The sequence below is a fragment of the Chiloscyllium punctatum genome, chromosome 27, assembly GCF_047496795.1.
Source record: "Chiloscyllium punctatum isolate Juve2018m chromosome 27, sChiPun1.3, whole genome shotgun sequence".
Classification (NCBI taxonomy): Eukaryota; Metazoa; Chordata; class Chondrichthyes; order Orectolobiformes; family Hemiscylliidae; genus Chiloscyllium; species Chiloscyllium punctatum.
The window spans coordinates 14,372,559-14,392,469 of record NC_092765.1 but is presented as its reverse complement, the minus strand read 5'-3'; the positions used below and the strand labels follow the sequence as shown (position 1 = coordinate 14,392,469).

Sequence of the window (19,911 nt, the reverse complement as noted above, 5' to 3'; positions counted from 1 at the left end):
TGTAAGGTCACTTTAACAAGATGAAAAGTATTCATAGGTGAAGCCAGTTAAGGTTAAGAACATACATTGTGCAACGACAGATGGCTTAATCTTTACTATGACACTGATTGTAACAGTCACCCAGTATGTATATTGCCTTATCGGAACTCTCCTCCCTGTAAAATGACTATAATTCATTAAGAAACTACGCTTCCAAAGAAGACCATGAACTAATGTCTCTGTGCACATGGGAGTTCATTCTCTCCCCCTCCAGGGCTCAGAGGGAAGAAGGAGGTAAAGCTTTTTGCTCCGACTTTGGGGGGAGAAAACAGAATGACACTTACATTGTGCACAAAAAACTCTGTTGCACTGCCTTTTGAAAACTTAGGTATGATGCAACTGATTCTAACCACTTCACTGATTCCATCTTCAAAAAAATCTGCCAAATGCCTTTTTCCTTTTATAAAACCATGTTGAATCAGCCCAAAATCAGAGGGGATGGGGGAGGGGTAGAACATGATCGAGATCAATAAAATTATGAAAGGCTTAGGGAGGGTAGACAGGAAGAAACTCTTCCACTTGGGAGGGATCAATGACTAGGAGACATGATTTTAAAAGGTAAGGGCAGAAAGCTTAGAAGAGATTAAGGGGAAAAGTTTTGAATCTGGAACGCACTGCAAGTGTGTGTCAGAGATAGAAACCCGCATGACATTTAAGTATTGAGAAGTGAACATGATGCAAAGGCAGTGTGTTTTGGGCCAATGTTGAAGAACTAGATTAGAACAATTAGGCAGTTGTTTTTGACCAACAACTACGTAATTGGACTGAAAGGCTTTTTCCTATTAGCTCACTGATATTATCATAAATACCTGGAACTGAACCTCAAGTTAGGTTCAATCACTTCCAACGTTATGAAAAATCAGGAGGCCAAAGACCATCTGAGGCACTATGCACAAGGAAGCTTCCTCCTATCCAGAAATCCACCTATGTAATATATCAAATCTTTAACTGTGGGCAGCACATAGATCTAAACTCAAAATTCACCAGTGCACAGGAAACACCGATGGCCCAGTGCCAACTTGCTCAATGAAAAAGCTAAATTCTACGTGAAAACAAATTTTAAAAAAGTGAGAATTCTAGGCTGGCCTTTACTAAATTTAGCAGAGCTACTTTTCATATTTTGCTATATCCCTTTCCTGATGTTTAAATTTGACTGTTTCTTTTTGGTATTCTCAGCCAGTCTCAGTCAACTGATTATTAAATTCAACCTGCTGCAACAATTTTTCAGAACAGAACAAAGAGCACCTATCTTCCAGTTTGCCTGCCTAGCTACTGGAGACGATAATGCCAACAGTGGAATTCTGCAATGTCACAGCATGGTGGTGACAGACATTTCTACATACTGCAGTCTGACCAAGTATCAGGTTTATATTCCACATTTAATAGCTGAAGTGTTATAACCAACTTCCAATTTACAAAAGAACACCCAACTAAACAGTTTTTCCAGAAACCCAGCCTGCAAGACATGGACTAACCAACTGCTCTCATTTCCACTGTATACACACACTAACTGCAGTCTACTTGAATAGGAAATACTGAGGGATATTCCCCATTGATCAATATAGAGGTTATTAAACTCTTTTACGAATAAAAAGCTACAGAAAACTGGCTTGCAAACAAACAAAAACAAACATGGTGCAAACAGGGTCAATTTAGCTCTCCAAACATGTAATAAACAAAAATATTATGTACGACTAATGACATGGTTGAGCCAGATGTAAATCGAGCTGTTACCTATGAAAAGTTTGCAATTAATGCTTTTAAGTGGGGAAAAGGGGAGCCCTTTACAGTAAAGAATTCCAGAGATTCAATATCCTCTGCAAAGATATTCCTCATCATTAGTCTCAAACATGCAACCTATTTGAGATTAGGCCCTCTTATCCACATTTATCCTGCAAGGTCCATTTAAAATCTTGTATTTCAATACAGCTGTTTCTCATTGTTCTGAGTATAGGCCCAAACAATTCAAGTCTGTAAAGGAGTCTCTCCATACCTGATATCAGCCTCAAAACATTCTCTGGAGTACTTCCAATGCCAGTGTATCATTCCTTAGATGAAAAAGGGCACCAAAACAATTGTTCACAGTATTCGAACTGTGGTCTGATTAGTGTCTTGTATAATTTCAGCTAATTTTTTAAAAATACTGTATTCTCTTTGAAATAAAGCCAACACCCTATTGGCTTTCCCTACTACCCGCTGAATCAGGATGCTAGCTTTGTGATTCAGGCAAGATGACGCCCAAGTCCCTGTGTTCTGTAGCCACATTTAGCTCCTCTATTCTTTGATTTGTGAATCAAAATACCTACAGGGCAAACAGAGCTCAGTCTGTACCAACCTCTTCAGTCCCTGGTAGTAACTCAAGTGATAATTATCATGTCACCATGCTGTCCAGTTCTTCTCACTAAAGTACATAATCTAATGTTTTCCCACGTTATATTCCACCTGTTAGTTGTCCTACTTCAAAAACCATGGGCGATTACCTTAAGGTACCATAAATGAAGCTACTTATCAAACACCTTTTAGAACATTGCATACAACTCTGGTCACCCTATTATTGGAAGATGTTGTTAAACTAGAAAAAGGTTACAGAACAAATCTACAAGGGTTTTTTTTAGGGCAGGGGATGGGAAGGAGATATGCTGGGGTTATTTTAGTTTAGATACCTGGTCAGCGTGGACAAAAAGGTCAGTTTCTGTGCTGTTGTACTATGACTAAACATTGCATCCACTATTTCACCTTTATCCTGATCTCTCGGATATGATTTCACCTTCAAAAAGCCATGATGGCTCTGCCTCATCATATAACTCACTTCTAAATATTCTTACAATTTTTAGAATAGCCTTTTTACATTTTCCAAATAATGGATGTTAAAGGTAACTGGCCTATAGTTGTCTGTTTTTTGTCTCTTTCCTCTTTAAATGAAGGCATTACATTGCTGCCTCAGCATCAGGAACCTGGGGTCGGTTCTAGCCTTGGGCAATTGTCTTTACAGAGTTTGCACCTTCACCCAGTGTCTGCAGGTCTTTCCTCTGGGTGCTCTCATTTCCTCCCCAGTCCAAAGATGTGCAGGTTAGGTGAATTCACCATGCTAAAATCAACCCAGGAAGTTAAGTTGTCCTATTAAAAACTTCGCTCAAGCCAGCAGCCTCCATTGCAACAGCAGTGAGAGCATGGAGCAGGGGCTGCTGGGAAGCTAAATTTCCCTCTTAAGGCTTCTCATGAATAGGCGGAGTGAAGGCTCAACAGTAGTGGACACTAGCACAGGAATTGCTGGGCATGTGAACTGATATATTCAGGTTGTGAGTAAACGAGAGACACTACACATGTAGTATCTCCCACCCGCTGTCCTCCTCTGACCAAAACAAAAGACCTTACCAACCCTCCAGACATGGCAAGGATTTTTCTCCATTTATCCAATTTCTCTTGGCACTTTAGAGCACAGGGAATAAGAGGCTAGGGCAGTTGCATGCTCCTCTTACAGGACGTGGGAGCTAAGGGTCACCACTGGTGTTCCGGCTGACTTCACCTGCAAGAAGTGCACCCTCACAGATTATGTTAGGGAACTGGAGCTGGATGAACTTCAGATCATTTGGTGGAGTCCAAGGAGAGGAGTTATAGAGGTAATCACACCTAAGTTAGAGGACAAAGGTAGCTGGGTGACCCCTAGGAGAGAGAAAGAGGGCAGGAGAAACTGAATATGCACATCGTGCAGGGACCCCCTGCGGCTGTTCTCTTCAATGATAAGTATACGGTTTTGGGGTTTCTGGCACCAGGCATGGCCCTGTGGCTCAGAAGGGGAGGGGGAAAACAGGAGAGGCAAGAGTGATAGGTGATTCACATAGTGACAGGAACAGACAGGAGATTGTGGTCACAAGCAAGACTACATGATGGTATGTTTAACCTCCTGGGTGCCAAGGTCAGGGATGTCTCGGATCGAGTCTACAGGATTCTTAAGAGGGAGAGCAGCCAGAAGTTGTGGTACACAATTTGTATTGATGACATAGGTAGGGGAAGGGAGGACGACGTGAAGAGAAAATATAGGGAGTTAGGTTGGAAGCCAGCAAGCAGGACGAGAAGATGAGTATTCTCAGGCTTGCTACGGGTGGCACGTGCTAGTGAGGCCAAGAACAGAGAGCGAGTGCAGATGAACATATGGTTGCAGGGCTGGTGTAGGAGGGATGCTTCAGCTATGTGAATCATTGGAATACCTTCAGGGAGGGGGATAAATATTTAGGAAGGACAGGTTGCACCTCAATTGGGAAGGGCACCAATATACTGGACAGGTGGTTTGCGAAAGCTCTACGGGAGGATTTAAACTAGATTGGCAGGGGGCGGGAACCTGAGCTACAGGTCAGATGTATCTAGTGAACAGTCAGATAAAGTGCGCAGAGTCTGAGAGGAGGGATAGGCACTTGATAAGGCAAAGGTACAGTCAGTACGATGGTTTGAAGTGTCTATTGTAATGCTAGTATCAGAAATAAAGGTGACAAACTCACAGCATAGATCAGTACTTTGAACTGATGTTGTGACCATTAAAGATTTGAATATCATAAGAGCAGAAATGGTTGTTGGATGTCCAAGGTTCAGATGTTTCAAAAAGAATGGGGGGGTTGCATTGGAGAAGTGGCAATGCTAATCAGGGATAGGATCACAGCTGCAGGAAGGGAGATTGTCGAGGAGTCAGTATGGGAAAAGTCAGAAACAGCAAAGCAACAGTCACTTTATTGGGAGTTTTCCACAGGACCCCCAACAGCAACAGAGACACAGGAGTAGATATTGGGAGTCAGATTTTGGAACACTGTAGAAGTAATAGGGTTGTTGGCATGGGTGACTTTAACTTCCCCAATATTGATTGGAACCTTAGTTTATGTAGTCTTGCTTGTGACCACAATCTCCTGTCTGTTCCTGTCACTATGTGAATCGCCTATCACTCTTGCCTCTCCTGTTTTCCTCCTCCCCTTCTGAGCCACAGGGCCATGCCTGGTGCCAGAAACCCCAAAACAGATTACCTATCATTGAAGGGAACAGCCACAGTGGGTCCTTCACGATCTGCATATTCAGCTTTTTTCAGGTGTGGCCAGGGAGGGTTCCTGACACAATGTAGATAGGTCAACTAGAGGGGAGGCCAAACTGGATTTGAAACTTGGCAACAAACCATGCCTGGTGTCAGAGCTCTTGGTGGGAGAGCATTTCAGTGTTAGGGATCACAACTCCCTGATCTTTACTATACTCACGGAGAGGGATAGGAGCAGACAGTACAGCAAAGTATTTAATTGGGGGAAGAAAATTACAATGCTTAGGCAGGAACAGAGGTACCTAAATTGGGAACAGATGTTCTCAGGGAACTGCATGACATAGGGGTGTTTAGGAAGCACTTGCTGATAGTGGGACAAACCTGTCTAGCACTGAGGCAAGGAAGGGATGGTAGGTCGAAATAACCTTAGGTGACAAGGGATGTGGAACATCTAATCAAGAGAAAGAAGGAAGCTTAAGACTGAGGAGCCAAGGATCAGACACAGCTTTACAGGGTTACAGGTCGCCAAGAAGGAAGTGAAGAATGGACTTAGGAGAGCTAGAAGGGGTCAAGAAAGAGCTTTAGCAGATAGGATTAAGGAAAACCCTAAGGTGTTCTACACTTACAAGGAACAGAATGGCCAGACGAAGGTAGTGCCAAATCAGGGATAGTGGAGGGAACTTGCACCTGGAGTCAGAGGAAGTGGGGGAGGTCCTTAATGACTACTTTCCTTCAGTATTCACTATTGAGAGGGATCTTGACATTCAAGGACAGCATGAAACAGACTTCTGCTAGAACAGTTTGACGTTAGGAAGGAGCATGTGCTGAAAATTTTGAAAAACGTAAGGATTGATAAGTCACCGGATCAAATGGGATATACCCTAGGTTACTACTGGAAGCGAGGGAAGGGATTGCTGCATCTTTTGTGATGATCCTTGTGCTCTCACTGTCTACTGAAATAGTGCCAGATGATTGGAGGGTGGCAAATGTTACTTCCTCGTTCAAGGGAATAGGGATAATCCTGGGAATTATAGACCAGTTAGTCTTAAATCAGTGGTGGGAAGAGTATTGGAGAGGATTCTGAGACTGATTTATGAATATTTGAAACATCAATTTGATTAGAGATAGTCAACATGGCTTTAAGGGACAGATCATGCCTCAAATCTTATTGAATTCTTTGAGGATGTAACTGAACACTTCAAAGGCAGAGCAGTGGATGTGGTGTGCATGGATTTTAGCAAGGCGTTTGATAAGGTTCCCCATGGTAGGCTTATTCAGAAAGCAAGGAGGCACGGGATACAGGGAAATCTGGTTGTCTGGATACAGAATTGGCTGGCCAATGGAAGGTGGTGGTAGATGGAAGTACTCAGCCTAGAGCTTAGTGACTAGTGGTGTTCCATAGGGATCAGTTCTGGGACCTCTACTCTTCACGAATTTTATAAATGACTTTGAAGAGTAGGTTAGTAAGTTCACCAACAACACAAAGTTTTGAGGAGTTGTGGGTAGTGTGAAGGACTGTGTAGGTTGCAACAGGACATTGACAGGATGCAGAACGGGGTTAAAAAGTGGCAGATGGGAGTTCAGCCTGGGGGAAAAAAAAGTGTGAAGTCATTCACTTTGGAAGGTCAAATGTGAATGCAGAATGCAGGGTTAAAGACAGGATTCTTGGCAGTGTGGAGGAACAGAGGGATCTTGGGGTCTATGTTCAGAGATCCCTCAAATGTGCCACCCAAGATAATAGGGCTGTTAAGCTGGTGCATAATGTGTTGGCTTTCATGAGCAGGGGAACTGAATTTAAGAGCAGTGAGGTTATGATGCAGCTCTATACAGCCCCGGTTAGACCACCCTAGGAATACGGTGTTCAGTTCTGGTCACCTCATTATAGGAAAGACATGGAAGCTTTAGAGACTGTGCACAGGAAGATTTACCAGGATGTTGCCTGGATTGGAGGGCACGTTTTAAGACAGAGGCAGCTAGGGTTTCTCATTGGAGCAAAAAGGAGGATGAGAGGTGACTTGATAGAAGTGTACAAGATGTTGAGAGCCACGGAGTGAATAGCCAGAGACATTTTTTCCATGGTGCAAATGTCTATCACAAAGGGACATAATTTTATAATGATTGGAGGAAGGTTTAGGGAAGATGTCAAAGGTAGTTTTTTTAAAGTGTGGGGTGGGTGTGTGGAATGCACTGCCAACAATGGTAAAAACAATGACTGCAGATGCTGAAAACCAAATACTGGATTAGTGGTGCTGGAAGAGCACAGCAGTTCAGGCAGCATCCAACGAGCAGCGAAATCAACGTTTCAGGCAAAAGCCCTTCCTGATGAAGGGCTTTTGCCCGAAACGTTGATTTCGCTGCCAACAATGGTAGTTGAGTCAGATACATTAAGTGATTCTTGGATAGGCTGATCTTAGAGGAGGATAAAAGGCCAGCACAACATAGAGGGGCAAAGGGCCTGTACTGTTCTAGTATCCAGGGATGTGCAGGCTCGGTGAATCAGCCATGACAAATGCAAGGGGTTACAGGGACTTTGGGGGTGGGGGTTATCTCCACACTTGGGATTCTATGAAAATAAAGTGATCACCAATCAATTCTTTAGCATTTAAATGTGTGGAATGGCAGCAGCATCTGAAATGCAAAAAAAACTTTCCATGCAACTATTCACTATAAAGTTATGAACAAATGCAAAATTAGTGGCTGTAAGCGATGGCAAACTATGCTTAACTGAAATCAGATTTTAAATTAAAAAAAAGTTATCTTTAGTACTAATGTCAACTCTGTAGAAAGTAGTTTCAGATTGGACTTGCAGCAATCAACCATTCAAAAGCAGTTAAGACTCCTTGACAGATTTTGCAAAAGATGTCTAACTAGTTTAACAAACTGTGCTAAGAGAAGTTTGTATAATGGTGGATGTTTAACAGTACACAAAGCCTATAGGAAGAATCATTTGCAATTCTATACTTTAAAGGCATCAAGAAAATCGAACACAACAGCAATGAAGAATAAAAACTTGAATTCAAGTGGGAGTCAGGTCACAGATATTCATTATAATCTGGTAATCGCCAACTTTTTCTAGTTTTAAGTCATGAATTGAAAGCTCTCACACAGATACTGCCTGATCTGCTATTTCCAGGATTTCTTCTAGAAATTCCACAGCAAAATTAGAGAATAATATAGATCAACTGTTAATCTAGATTTTTCCCCCTCTGAACAGTCAGTTTTTTTCCCCATACACTTTCTACCTATACCATCGAAGATACCAGCGACAAAACCTTAAGGTGCTGAATAAGATTAAATGTCATTAATAATGTTTAGAAGGAATTGCATATCTTTACAGTGTCTTCACATAATACCCTAGATCTACTAACATCGGGTGACTGCCTCCAGGACATGTACCTTTTCACAACTTTGGAAATCAAAAATAAGTTTGACACAAATTCAACTCAAGGTCACCAGTGCCAAAATAGCAATTCTGCAAAATAACTGGTGATAAATACAAAAAAAAGCTCTGGGGATCAAAATTGCAGTGTTGCAAATTCATGCAGTGGCAGGAATGTTCGAGGAGATACATTTCTGTTTGTGAATCAGTCTACTTATTACCAATTGTAAAAGAAAAAGATTTTCTAAATAGGGATTTGAAAGATATTTTACAAACTCAGTAGCTTGCAGATTCCTACAACCACAAACAATTATCACGCAAAAAAGAAAACTGAAGACTACACATGCAACACTTTTAGCCCCACCAGACTTAACTACTAATTTCAAATTTGTTTTAATTAAATTTCAACAAGCAGATAAGCGCTCACAAAATGTTTGACTTAAGAACCTGAGCAAGGAAAATCCAGGCTCCTGATTTCAAATGACCAATCTCAAAAGGAGGACAAGTGTCCCCACTGCAGCTTTTCTCATGTCCCAATTATGCAGATCTTCAAAATGAACATTGCTCAGACAGAAGGAAAATGAATTCATATTTCCATTATCTGCAGCAAGCTCCCTTGATTTTGGAAGAACAAACCCAAATCAAAGTTTTAGCATGGTATGCTACATGGACATAAAGGCTGCATTATTTTCAGTCACGTTAGGTCAAGAATGCTTGCTCAGATGAGATGCACCTCATAACTAGTTAGTATTAGCTACAACATCAAAATGTCGGCAAGAGAAACTGCAATGTCTTACACAAAAAAACTGACCAACAATTTCTCAAATCTGATACAACTCCCTGCAGTATACTTTTCTGGTCTGGGGTCAATCAACTGCTCTTCCCCATAACTTACATTTAGCCTCAAGTGACTGATTCAATAATAATTTAATTTATCAACTACAAAATTAAACTTTATTAAATAATTTCAATTCACAGCTTGAATATACAGCAACACCTTAGTATTTATTAATGCAACCAAAGCTGACTTGGTCATCAGGGCTTCAAGTAAATAAGACACAGTCAAGCAAAATGAGAAATTTGCCATGTTAAATTATTTGGAGAAAATCAACTACATTGAGTTTTCAAAAGTAACTAAATGTGATTTTTATAAGTCAAGTCTGTGATACAAGTTTATTTTATTCTTCTTATTCCACTTATGTTCCAGAGCCCCACATATTTACCACCATTCTTTACCTTCTCTTACTCTTGTTGACAATGGTCATTCTATGAGGAAGGGGAAAGGTGCAAAGCAGTAAGAAATGCTCAAGCATCCTTAAATCAGAGGGTGAGATAGCACTAGAATTTGAATAGTGCTAATCACACAATGTTGTTCATTACTTTATCTTTTAGTGAGAAAAAAAGTGAACCGTTACAGGTCGAATGAAAAGTGCAAACAGATGGTTCAAAACAGTTTGATAGATTGCGGTAGTGAGCCAAATACTATTCAGAATGCTTCCTCCACCAAGAGGAGGTAGATTAACTTCAATTTGAAGTCCATAGGTATTGACCGACTTCATTCTGTACTAGATGATTCTAACATTTAATGCCAGGCTAAAGGCAAGCGCATCAAATTTACATGGCTCATGCAGGAAGTCAGTGGTTAACCCATACTGTGATTAGAAGTACAAGTCAATAATAGAAACAACCTTAAAAAAAAAACACAAAAATCACCACAGGCTTCAAATCTGGAAACCCAAAGCATTCCCAGAGAAAGACTTCAAAAATCTGCTAACATAGCTCAAAATAATCTGGCAAATGTGTGCAGTGTATACAACATGCCACAGCTTTACTCCTTTCTCCCAACTAAAAATATCCCAATAACATCTTGTGGAATATTTTAATATTTTAAAGCATGCCAAATAAAATTAGAATTCAGTACAAGCTCTTTAGCAAAAATCAGTGAAACCCAAAATGCTTCCTACATTTCCAAAAAAACTAACCACATACCCATACTGGCCTTTGGTCAGGCAAGCTTGTTGTGTTTGATTAACCAAACTTTAGCCAGAGTCATATTGCAACATGAAAAAGAGGGAACATTTGATTTAAGGGAACATTAAAATATTACATTTTCATGTAGTGGCTAGATTTTAAGAAAAGAGGCCAATCGCATTTGCAGCTTTACTTTGCTTTAAAATTGAACAATTTTGTGTCTTTCAGATTTGTCCTTTTAACTGTCAGAAGATAATTGATGTCAAAACATATCAACAAGTCACGAACAAGATTTAACATGGCAACATTAGCTGAATGTAATTTTTTGACTTGAGCAAGGTCCTCATCCCACTTCCTTGAGCACATTAAAACTTTTCCATAAAAATCCAAACTAGACTTGAGATGCAACTCAGCAAATCTAACTGTTCTCCACATATTTGTAAACCAAAACCTCATTCCAATCAGATGGATAAAAGGATTTATATCTTAAAATTGTTCTGTCCACCCCTCAAAGTCTATAATGTTTCACAATATTTTTTCCTAAGCCCTGAATGCATTGTCTGTAATCAGGGTGACAAATTTAAAGCAAATAAAATGGTCGCTTATTGTTTTACTATGTCTTTCTGAAGGTACCACCCCTTATCTCATTGATCAGTACAAATGCAATAACTTTGTTTTCATAGATCTACTAAAACGATTCAGGTGGATAAGTATAGTGAAACAGTCCTAGATATTTACCAGAGGCTGCAGAATAGCAAAATATAGAAAATGAATTACATTTTGCGTTTAAGGCTGTAACCTTCATACTATCATGGCTAAAAACATTCAAGTCAAGATCAGGCAATTAAAATAAATGAAAGTGAGGGAGACAACTTAATTTTTTTATTTAACCTATTTTTCTAATCAACCTGTTCAGAGATTTATTACACATTTAGAACAAGGAACAATACAGCACATGAAAAGGCCATTCAGCCCTCAAAGCTTGTGCTGACATTTTGCCCTTCCATACTACTTTTCACTTGCAGAATCCATACTCCTCTATTCAGTTCCTATTCATGTATTCATCTGTGTTTCTTGAATGCTGCTATCCATCAGAGGTTTCCACCACCTCTGGCAGCACATTCCAGGCAATCACTGCCCTTCATGTGAAAAATCTTACCTTGCACATCTCAAACTTCACCACAACTCTCTATAACGCTTCTCCTCCAAGCATCCCAACACTTCAAACCCATGTCCCCTAGTTATTAACTTCGCCACTCTGGGAACAAAGCCTCCTACTTTCCATGCCATTCACAACCTTATAAACTTCTATCAGGTCACCCATCAACTTTCTGCGTTCCACTGAAAACAAACCTGGCCTATCTTTTCTTCATAGTTAAAATCCCCCATACCAAGCAGCATCCTGGTAAACCTTTTCTGTACCTTCTGCTATGCATCCACATCCTTCTGGCAGTATGGTGACCAGAACTGTAAGCAATATTCCAGGTATGGCCTAACTAAAGTTCTATAAAGCTGCAGCATAACTGTCTGTCCTTATACTCAATGCCCCTTCCAATGAAGGCAAGCATGCCACAGGCCTTTATCCTTTAAACTACCTTGTCAACCTGCACTGCCACCTTCAGCTGTGGACCCACACACCCAGATGCCTCAGCATATCAATACTCTTAAAGGCTCTGCCATTCACTGCATACTTTCCATCTGTACTTGACCTTCCAAAATGCATCAGCTCATTTGTCCAGATTCAACTCCATCTGCCATTTTTCTGCCCATGCCTCCAACTGATTTATATCCTGTATCCTGACAATCCTCACTCTCCACAACTCCAATTTTTGGATCATCTGCAAGATTACACCAGTTGTTTCGTTCCAATTCATTTATGTAGACCACAAAGAGTTCCCAGCTCTGATCCCTGTGGAACACTAGTCACAACCCTCCATTCCAAAAAGCATCCTTCCACCACTACCATCTGTCTCTCTGACTAAGCCAGTTCTGTATCCATCTTGCTGACTCACCCCTAATATCACGTGACTTCAGTTTCTGTACCAGTCTGCCATGAGGGACCTTGTCAAAGACTTTACTGAACTCAATGGAGACACTTTTCCCTCAACCATTTTTGTCATATCCTCAAAAAAACTCAAGTTAGTAAGCCACTACTTCCCCCTCTCTGGAGCAGGTGGAACTTCGATCCAGGCCTCCCAGTACAGGGGCAGGAACTCTGTCACAAGGCAACCCAACAAAGAATGTGTTTGCAAAGTAGCCTGCTTATCTACGTAGGCGAAATTGCAAATCAAGCTAACCTAAAATCTATTCAGCAGCTCACCAAGCAATCTACTTTAGAAACCTGCATCAGCCAGGTTTGATTAGTAGGAAACATCTGTACTACCATAGTCCAATACAATCACCAGAAATTCAAATATTTCAGTCAAATTAAGGGTTTATAGTTTTTTTTTTCTTTCCCCAGCCTCAAAACTAGCAGAGCTCAAACTCAAGTCACAAGTAACCATTTGGCACCTTGCCCAACAGCAATTTTTAAGCAACTACTTACCCACTGGAGACATTACAGCTGAAATAAACAGTACCCTCGGAATGGAAATGGGACAATCAGAAACATTAATCCATTTACCTTGTTGATTAATCTGACTTAAGGGTTATAAAGTACACTTTTGCAGAATCCAGCTGAGAACAGTTAACTCAATACATTAAAAGTTTAAAAATTAAAGTCAAGCCTGAACCCTCGTGTCATTGCGATAGAGTCCCTACCACTGGACCAGGAGGTCCAAGTTCAAGAGGCACCAGAGGCATAGAATCTCTGAACAGGTTGAAGAAATAGGGTGACACCAGTTTTAATGGCCTCTTTTGGCAGTAATGTTACCCTAGCCCTGGATCAGGGGCGCCTGAGTTCAAGTCCCACCTATTCCACAGGTGTGCACTAACATCTCTGAACATGTCCATTTGAAAATAAATTTAGAATCAAGCCTAGGTACGTGTAGTGCAGTGGTATTGCCCCTGGATTGGGAGGCTTGGTTTCAAGGTCCATCTGCTCCAGGAGAGGTGTAATAACATCCCTGAATAGCTTGATTCAAAAATAAGTTTAAATCAAGCCTTGCTGATTCAGGAATAGTTTCACAAAAATGCAAAGAGGACTATTTATGCAGTTTACAAAATCATTAACTCATTCACAAATATGTCTGAAAAAATATGCCCATCCGCTCAAATACACCTAATCCTTAAGACAGCAAATATTTTGAATTTGCACCAGTAGGAACTTGGTATCAGTTTGGGCAGCTGTTTCAATCTTGCAATTTGGCAGATCTGGGGACAAACATCATAGCAGCATCTCAAAGTTATAAAGCAGATACTACAGTCCTGAGAATGCAATCTTGTCAAAACTACCAGGGGTGTCTCTACTCAGCTTGACATAATAAACCCCAAGTACAGGTAGTTCATCAAGTACTATGGTCAAATCCCTTAAACAGCAAAATAATGCAGGCTCTCATTCAAGAAATAAAATGTGATTATGTCACAAATTCTGTTGTACATGCCTTTAAAACATAGATTATACCTCAGTGGAAATTCATATTTGTGCACCACTTGAAGAGGAACATTAAAGAACTGTTTGAAAAAGAGCTGTCCATGATATCATATTCTACTCCAAGAGCACCAATATTGCCTGCATTTTCCAGTTTATCAGAAGCCTTTCAAAAACTGACAGTCACCGCACAATTGTCACATTTCAGTACATCAGTCCATAACTAAATTGATTCTGCAAATCTAACCATATATCTATCTGAAATCTCAAGTATGGCACACTTTTAAAGGTTCATCATGTTAATTCATGATTGTAGCTTCTGTGGTATGTAGATAACATTTCCATATCTGTCCAATATTTGCTGTGCAATTTAATAGTCTACAACTGAATGCCAACAAATTCTTTGGGAACGTCATAGACATAGGCCTCAGATCCATGTGGCTACATTTTATGACATAGCTGCTGGCACACATGTTCAGTAGCTTTAGAAAAAGAAGTCAGTTAATCCTTTACTCCAAGTAACATTTCAATGCTGACTCATACATTTGGATGACCAAAATATTCACAACATTTTCAGTCCTGGCTCAATGTGTAATAATGACAGTGATGAAGGGAAGAGTGCCCCTGAACAACAATCCCTTAAGAATGCTGAAAGAGTTGGGGAAGACTTATTTTGTAGTATCATACCAACTGGCAGATAATTATGCTTTGGAAGATGGAGCAAGGCAAGGATAAAGTGGAAACCTGCCTTTCCTAACCTAACATTATCACAGATTTGGAAGCAGGAAGGGATGATAGATGTACTTATATTGAAACAGAAGTCACTTGCCATGGAGGTGGCATTAGCAGGACAGGCATTAGCAGGACAGGAAAACTCAAAAGGAACAGTGTCCTTACAGGGAGGTGACAAGGCCAAAGTAAGGTCAACTTATAGTGGATATGATAACAGATCTCTACAAACTAGGCTTAGTTCAGACAAGTTGCAACGCAGAGAGGAGTTGACTGCATTAGGAACAAAAATAACAAATAGAATAGCTAAAGGGTCACCGGATTCTACATTAACTCCACTTTGCCTTCATAGGCACTGCCAAACCTAAGTTTCACCAGCTATTTGTTTCAGATCTTCAAAATCTGTTGTGGTTTTATTCTCATGACTGCTGTTTGCCAATGTATTGGAATGCATATGGCTGAAAATCCAAGTGGGACTCAAAAGAAATAAATTAGTTTCATATCTTACAAAGAGGTTGACATCCCCATGAGTACTAGGAGAAAGTGAGGACTGCAGATGCTGGAGAGCAGAGCTGAAAATGTGTTGCTGGAAAAGTGCAGGTCAGCCTGAAGGGCTCACGCCCAAAACATCGATTCTCATGCTCCTTGGATGCTACCTGACCTGCTGCACTTTTCCAGCAACACATTTTCATCCCCATGAGTACATATAGGTTACCAAAACACCTTTTAGGAGGAAGGGGTGTTAAAGGACAAGTTGTTCAATGTAAAGGTCAGCCAAGCAGTAACTGGTAGGAACCAGTTGATCCATTTAAGAGGAGACACCTTGAGGCTCACTAGGTAGCAAGATTGATGTCCATGATGAAGAGAAGACAATTAAGATGGAGAAACTAAGAACCATTAAAAAAAATTGTCACAAGGCATGATGAGACAGTAACCTAGTAGTATTATCACTGGGCTAGTAATCGCAAGGCTCAGACTAATGATCTGGTGATGTGGGTTCAAATCTAGTCTTGGGGGATGAGGTTTGAATTATGAAAAATCTGAATTTAAAAAGCTGGCCTAATGGTTATCGTGTAACCACTCAATTGTTGTAAACATTCATCTGGTTCATTAAACCCAAGGAAAGCAGCTAGTTGTTCCTACCCAATCTGTCCTGTGACTCCAGACCCCAAAGCAATGTGGTTAACTCTTAACTATCCTATGGCAATTTGGGATGGGCAATGAATCCTGGGCTAGCCAGCGATGACATCAAGAGAGGAAAAAAAGGAATAAAAAAAGGGACAAGGCGAGAGAGGGGGACAGAAAGCAAAAGTAGAAACAATGACTGAAGTTATCAACTACTGTCAGCTCTGCTATAACACTAATTCTGTTCTCCTGCAATCCCATGTTAAGAAAATCATGTAATAGCAGCACGATTTGAATTAATGGGGCTGGAAATTGCGTTATAACCAATTAAGGCTTTAAAGGCTTGGGCTTTAGAAAGTGTCCTCAATTCATTAATGTTATATTGAATTTGCATTAAGGAAACACGCGCTACAGAAGAACTGCCTGTATGCTGACACTAGTTCTATTTTAAAGAAAACTTTACATTACCACAGGTTGTGCAATCATATGGCATCTCAAAAGAGGTATGGATCTACAAGTTCATTTCAAAATTAGTGCACCTTTACTACAAGTGAAGTGACAAAGCAAGATTTTAGGATATCCCAGGGGTTTGTCCTCCAATCAACCTCCAAAAGCAGTATACCATCACTCAGATTTCAAACTCTGTTCAGTATAATCATTAGCTGTATCATGGCCTCTTCATTGACTATGCCCTTCAGAAGTGAAATTAAATTTTGTTTATTTAAATTCTCTGCAATGCAGAGGCACAAATTATCCAGGAACACGTTCAAATTAACCACAATTCAGGAATAGAAATACAAAATTAGATTGCCGTAAAAGCTCAACAGGTTCACCATTATCCTTCAGTAAAATGATTGTTTACATTTACTTCATCTGACCCGTGACTGCAACCAAAATGAGCGTTAACCTTAACTACCACCTGAAAACATACTGCAAATCACTCAGATGCAAAGCAATGCACCATCTTTTCACAATCGCTGACCTAGTCAGGAGACATACATCTCACATGATTAAGAAAAAAAAACAAAGCAGGAGTCTGATTTATGGGGCCCAATTATCTGTGAATCGCACAAGTCCCTTTCTCCTTTGCCACTGAAAGTTCAGCAGATATTGTACTGAATTCAAGATCATTTATTTAGCCATTTCATTGCTTTCATTTGTACTTTATTTAATCACCAGATTCTCATGGTATTTTCCTTCACCCTGTAGATATCAGTCTGCATGGAGACAACAATTCACTGCATTCGAACATGGTTGCAGTTTTACAACCAAATCACTGACAGACAAGAGTCAGTATTTTACATGGGATATAAAATACTGACAGGAAATAGCAGGAGAACTTAACAAGTACTTTGCGTCAGTTTTCACAGTGGAAGACAGGAGTAATATCCCAACAATTAAAGGGAGTCAGGAGGCTGAGTTGAGTATGGTTGTCATTACAAAAGAGATAGTGCTAGAAAAGCTAAAAAGTCTTAAAATTGATAAATCTCCTGGCCCCAATGGGATACATACTAGAGTTCTGAGAGAGGTGGCTGAGGAAATAGCGGAGGCATTGGTTGAGATCTTTCAGGAGTCACAGAAAGTCCCGGATAATTGGAAGATCGCGGTTGTAACCCCATTGTTCAAGAAAGGATCAAGACAAAAGATGGAAAATTATAGGCCAATCAGCCTAACCTCGGTTGTTGGTAAAATTCTAGAATCCATCATTAAGGATGAGGTTTCTAAATTCTTGGAAGAGCAGGGTCGGATTAGAACAAGTCAACTTGGATTTACGAAGGGGAGGTAATGCCTGACAAACCTGTTGGTATTCTTTGAAGAGGTGACAAGCAGGTTAGACCAGGGAAACCCAGTGGATGTGGTCTATCTAGACTTCCAAAAGGCCTTTGATAAAGGTGCCACACGGGAGGCTGCTAAGCAAGGTGAGGGCCCATGGTGTTCGAGGTGAGCTACTGGGATGGATTGAGGATTGGCTGTCTGACAGAAGGCAGAGAGTTGGGATAAAAAGGTTCTTTTTCAGAATGGCAGCCGGTGACAAGCGGTGTCCCGCAGGGTTCAGTGTTGGGGCCACAGCTGTTCGCATTATATATTAATGATCTGGATGAAGGGACTGGGGGCATTCTAGCGAAGTTTGCCGATGATACGAAGATAGGTGGACAGACAGGTAATACTGAGGAAGTGGGGAGGCTGCAGAAGGATCTAGACAGTTTGGGAGAGTGGTCCAGGAAATGGCTGATGGAATTCAACTTGAATAAATGCAAGGTCTTGCACTTTGGCAAAAAGAATAAAAGCACAGACTACTTTCTAAACGGTGAGAAAATTCGTAAAGCCAAAGTACAAAGGGATCCGGGAGTGCTAGTCAAGGATTCTCTAAAGGTCAACATGCAGGTTGAGTCTGTGATTAAGAAAGCAAATGCAATGTTGTTACTTATCTCAAGAGGGTTGGAATATAAAAACACCATTGTGCTACTGAGACTTTATAAAGCTCTGGTTAGGCCCCATTTGGAGTACTGTGTCCAGTTTTGGTCCCCACACCTCAGGAAGGACGTACTGGCACTGGAACGTGTCCAGCGGAGATTCACACGGATAATCCCTGGAATGGTAGGTCTAACATATGAGGAACGGCTGAGGATCTTGGGATTGTATTCATTGGAGTTTAGAAGATTAAGGGGAGACTTAATAGAGACGTACAAGATAATACATGGCTTGGAAAGGGTGGATGCTAGGAAATTGTTTCCGTTAGGTGAGGAGACTAGGACCCGTGGACACAGCCTTAGAATTAGAGGGGGTAAATTCAGAACAGAAATGCGGAGACATTTCTTCAGCCAGAGGGTGGTGGGCCTGTGGAATTCATTGCCGCAGAGTGCAGTGGAGGCCAGGACGCTAAATGTCTTCAAGGCAGAGATTGATAGATTCTTGTTGTCTCGGGGAATTAAGGGCTACGGGCAGAATGCGGGTAAGTGGAGTTGAAGTGCCCAGCAGCCATGATTGAATGGCGGAGTGGACTCGATGGGCCGAATGGCCTTACTTCCACTCCTATGTCTTATGGTCTTATATACAGAACAGAGGTACAGAGAACAAGTCTACTAGTCCTATGATCCAGAAAAGGGCAAACCAACAGCAATTGGGAATACATAGATCTAATTTTTAAAAACGTACAGTAAAAGCTGGCCCTAGAGGGGTGGTAGCACAGGAAGCCAGGATTCAAGTCCCACCCTCTGCAGTATTGTGTAATAAACATCTGGACAAGTTGATCAGAAATAAGGGCTCTTATGGTGCAGTGGAGTAGTATTCCTACCGGAGGCAGGTGGTCTGGGTTCAATACCCACTTGCTCAAGAGGTGTCATAACATATCTGACCAGGTTAATTACAAATATCTAAAAGCTTGTGCCAGTTGCCTTTTCATTTCAATGCATTGAGTCAAAAGCTGCACACAATATCTAAATATCAATGGAAATATTTTTACAGCATGAATTTTGAAATTGTTTCCATAAGACTGTATACAAAGTTTTCAAAAAACGCTTGTTTCAGAGTATGCCCTATTTATGAAGGCAGATGAGTACAGAGGAACCTCGATTATCTGAACAAGATGGGCAAGCAGTATTTAGTCCGGATAATCGATTGTTAAAATGATTCAATGCCTCTCCCCTAGGGCTCAATCCTTTTTCCTCACTCTGCCTGCCTTTCTTCCTCTGTCTCAGGCTTCTTTCTGAGCAGACACTTGTGTATGAAGGACCTGCAGTATTGCTGAAGCCCCTCAGCCCCACCCATCATTTCAATGGGATCGACACAGCAAGCACTTGCTAAGTCGACTCCCCATACAGGAGATTAGGCAGCAGCACACTGTCCGTGAGCACCCCCCCACCAATGCTCCTCTGTATATTGAAAACCTGTTAAATATTCCACAGTTTCTTCGAAAACAATGTCTGACACACAAACGCCAAAAGAAAATACTTACATCTGGATACTCTTTCACAGGCACAAATAATTTTTCTTGTAACTGCATAATAGGTCCTATGGGTTCTGGTAGGTCCATTGGCAGCTTGTCCACAAGGCCATTCATTGTGTCAGTATACATGTCCTTTCTTACTCTGCTTATTTCTGTAAAAGAAAAAAGTCAAATTTTAA

At 40.8% G+C, this 19,911-nt stretch overlaps 1 protein-coding gene across 9 annotated transcripts in view; it reads right to left on the bottom strand.

The window, feature by feature from the left end:
• Positions 1–19,911, bottom strand: part of qkia (QKI, KH domain containing, RNA binding a) — a 105,109-nt gene that overhangs the window by 64,177 nt on the left and 21,021 nt on the right. For all 9 annotated transcript variants that reach the window (XM_072548131.1, XM_072548128.1, XM_072548134.1 and 6 more), the window contains exon 2: positions 19,742–19,884. In XM_072548131.1, the coding sequence (XP_072404232.1) occupies positions 19,742–19,884 (143 nt within the window). The remainder of the gene's footprint in view (positions 1–19,741; positions 19,885–19,911) is intronic.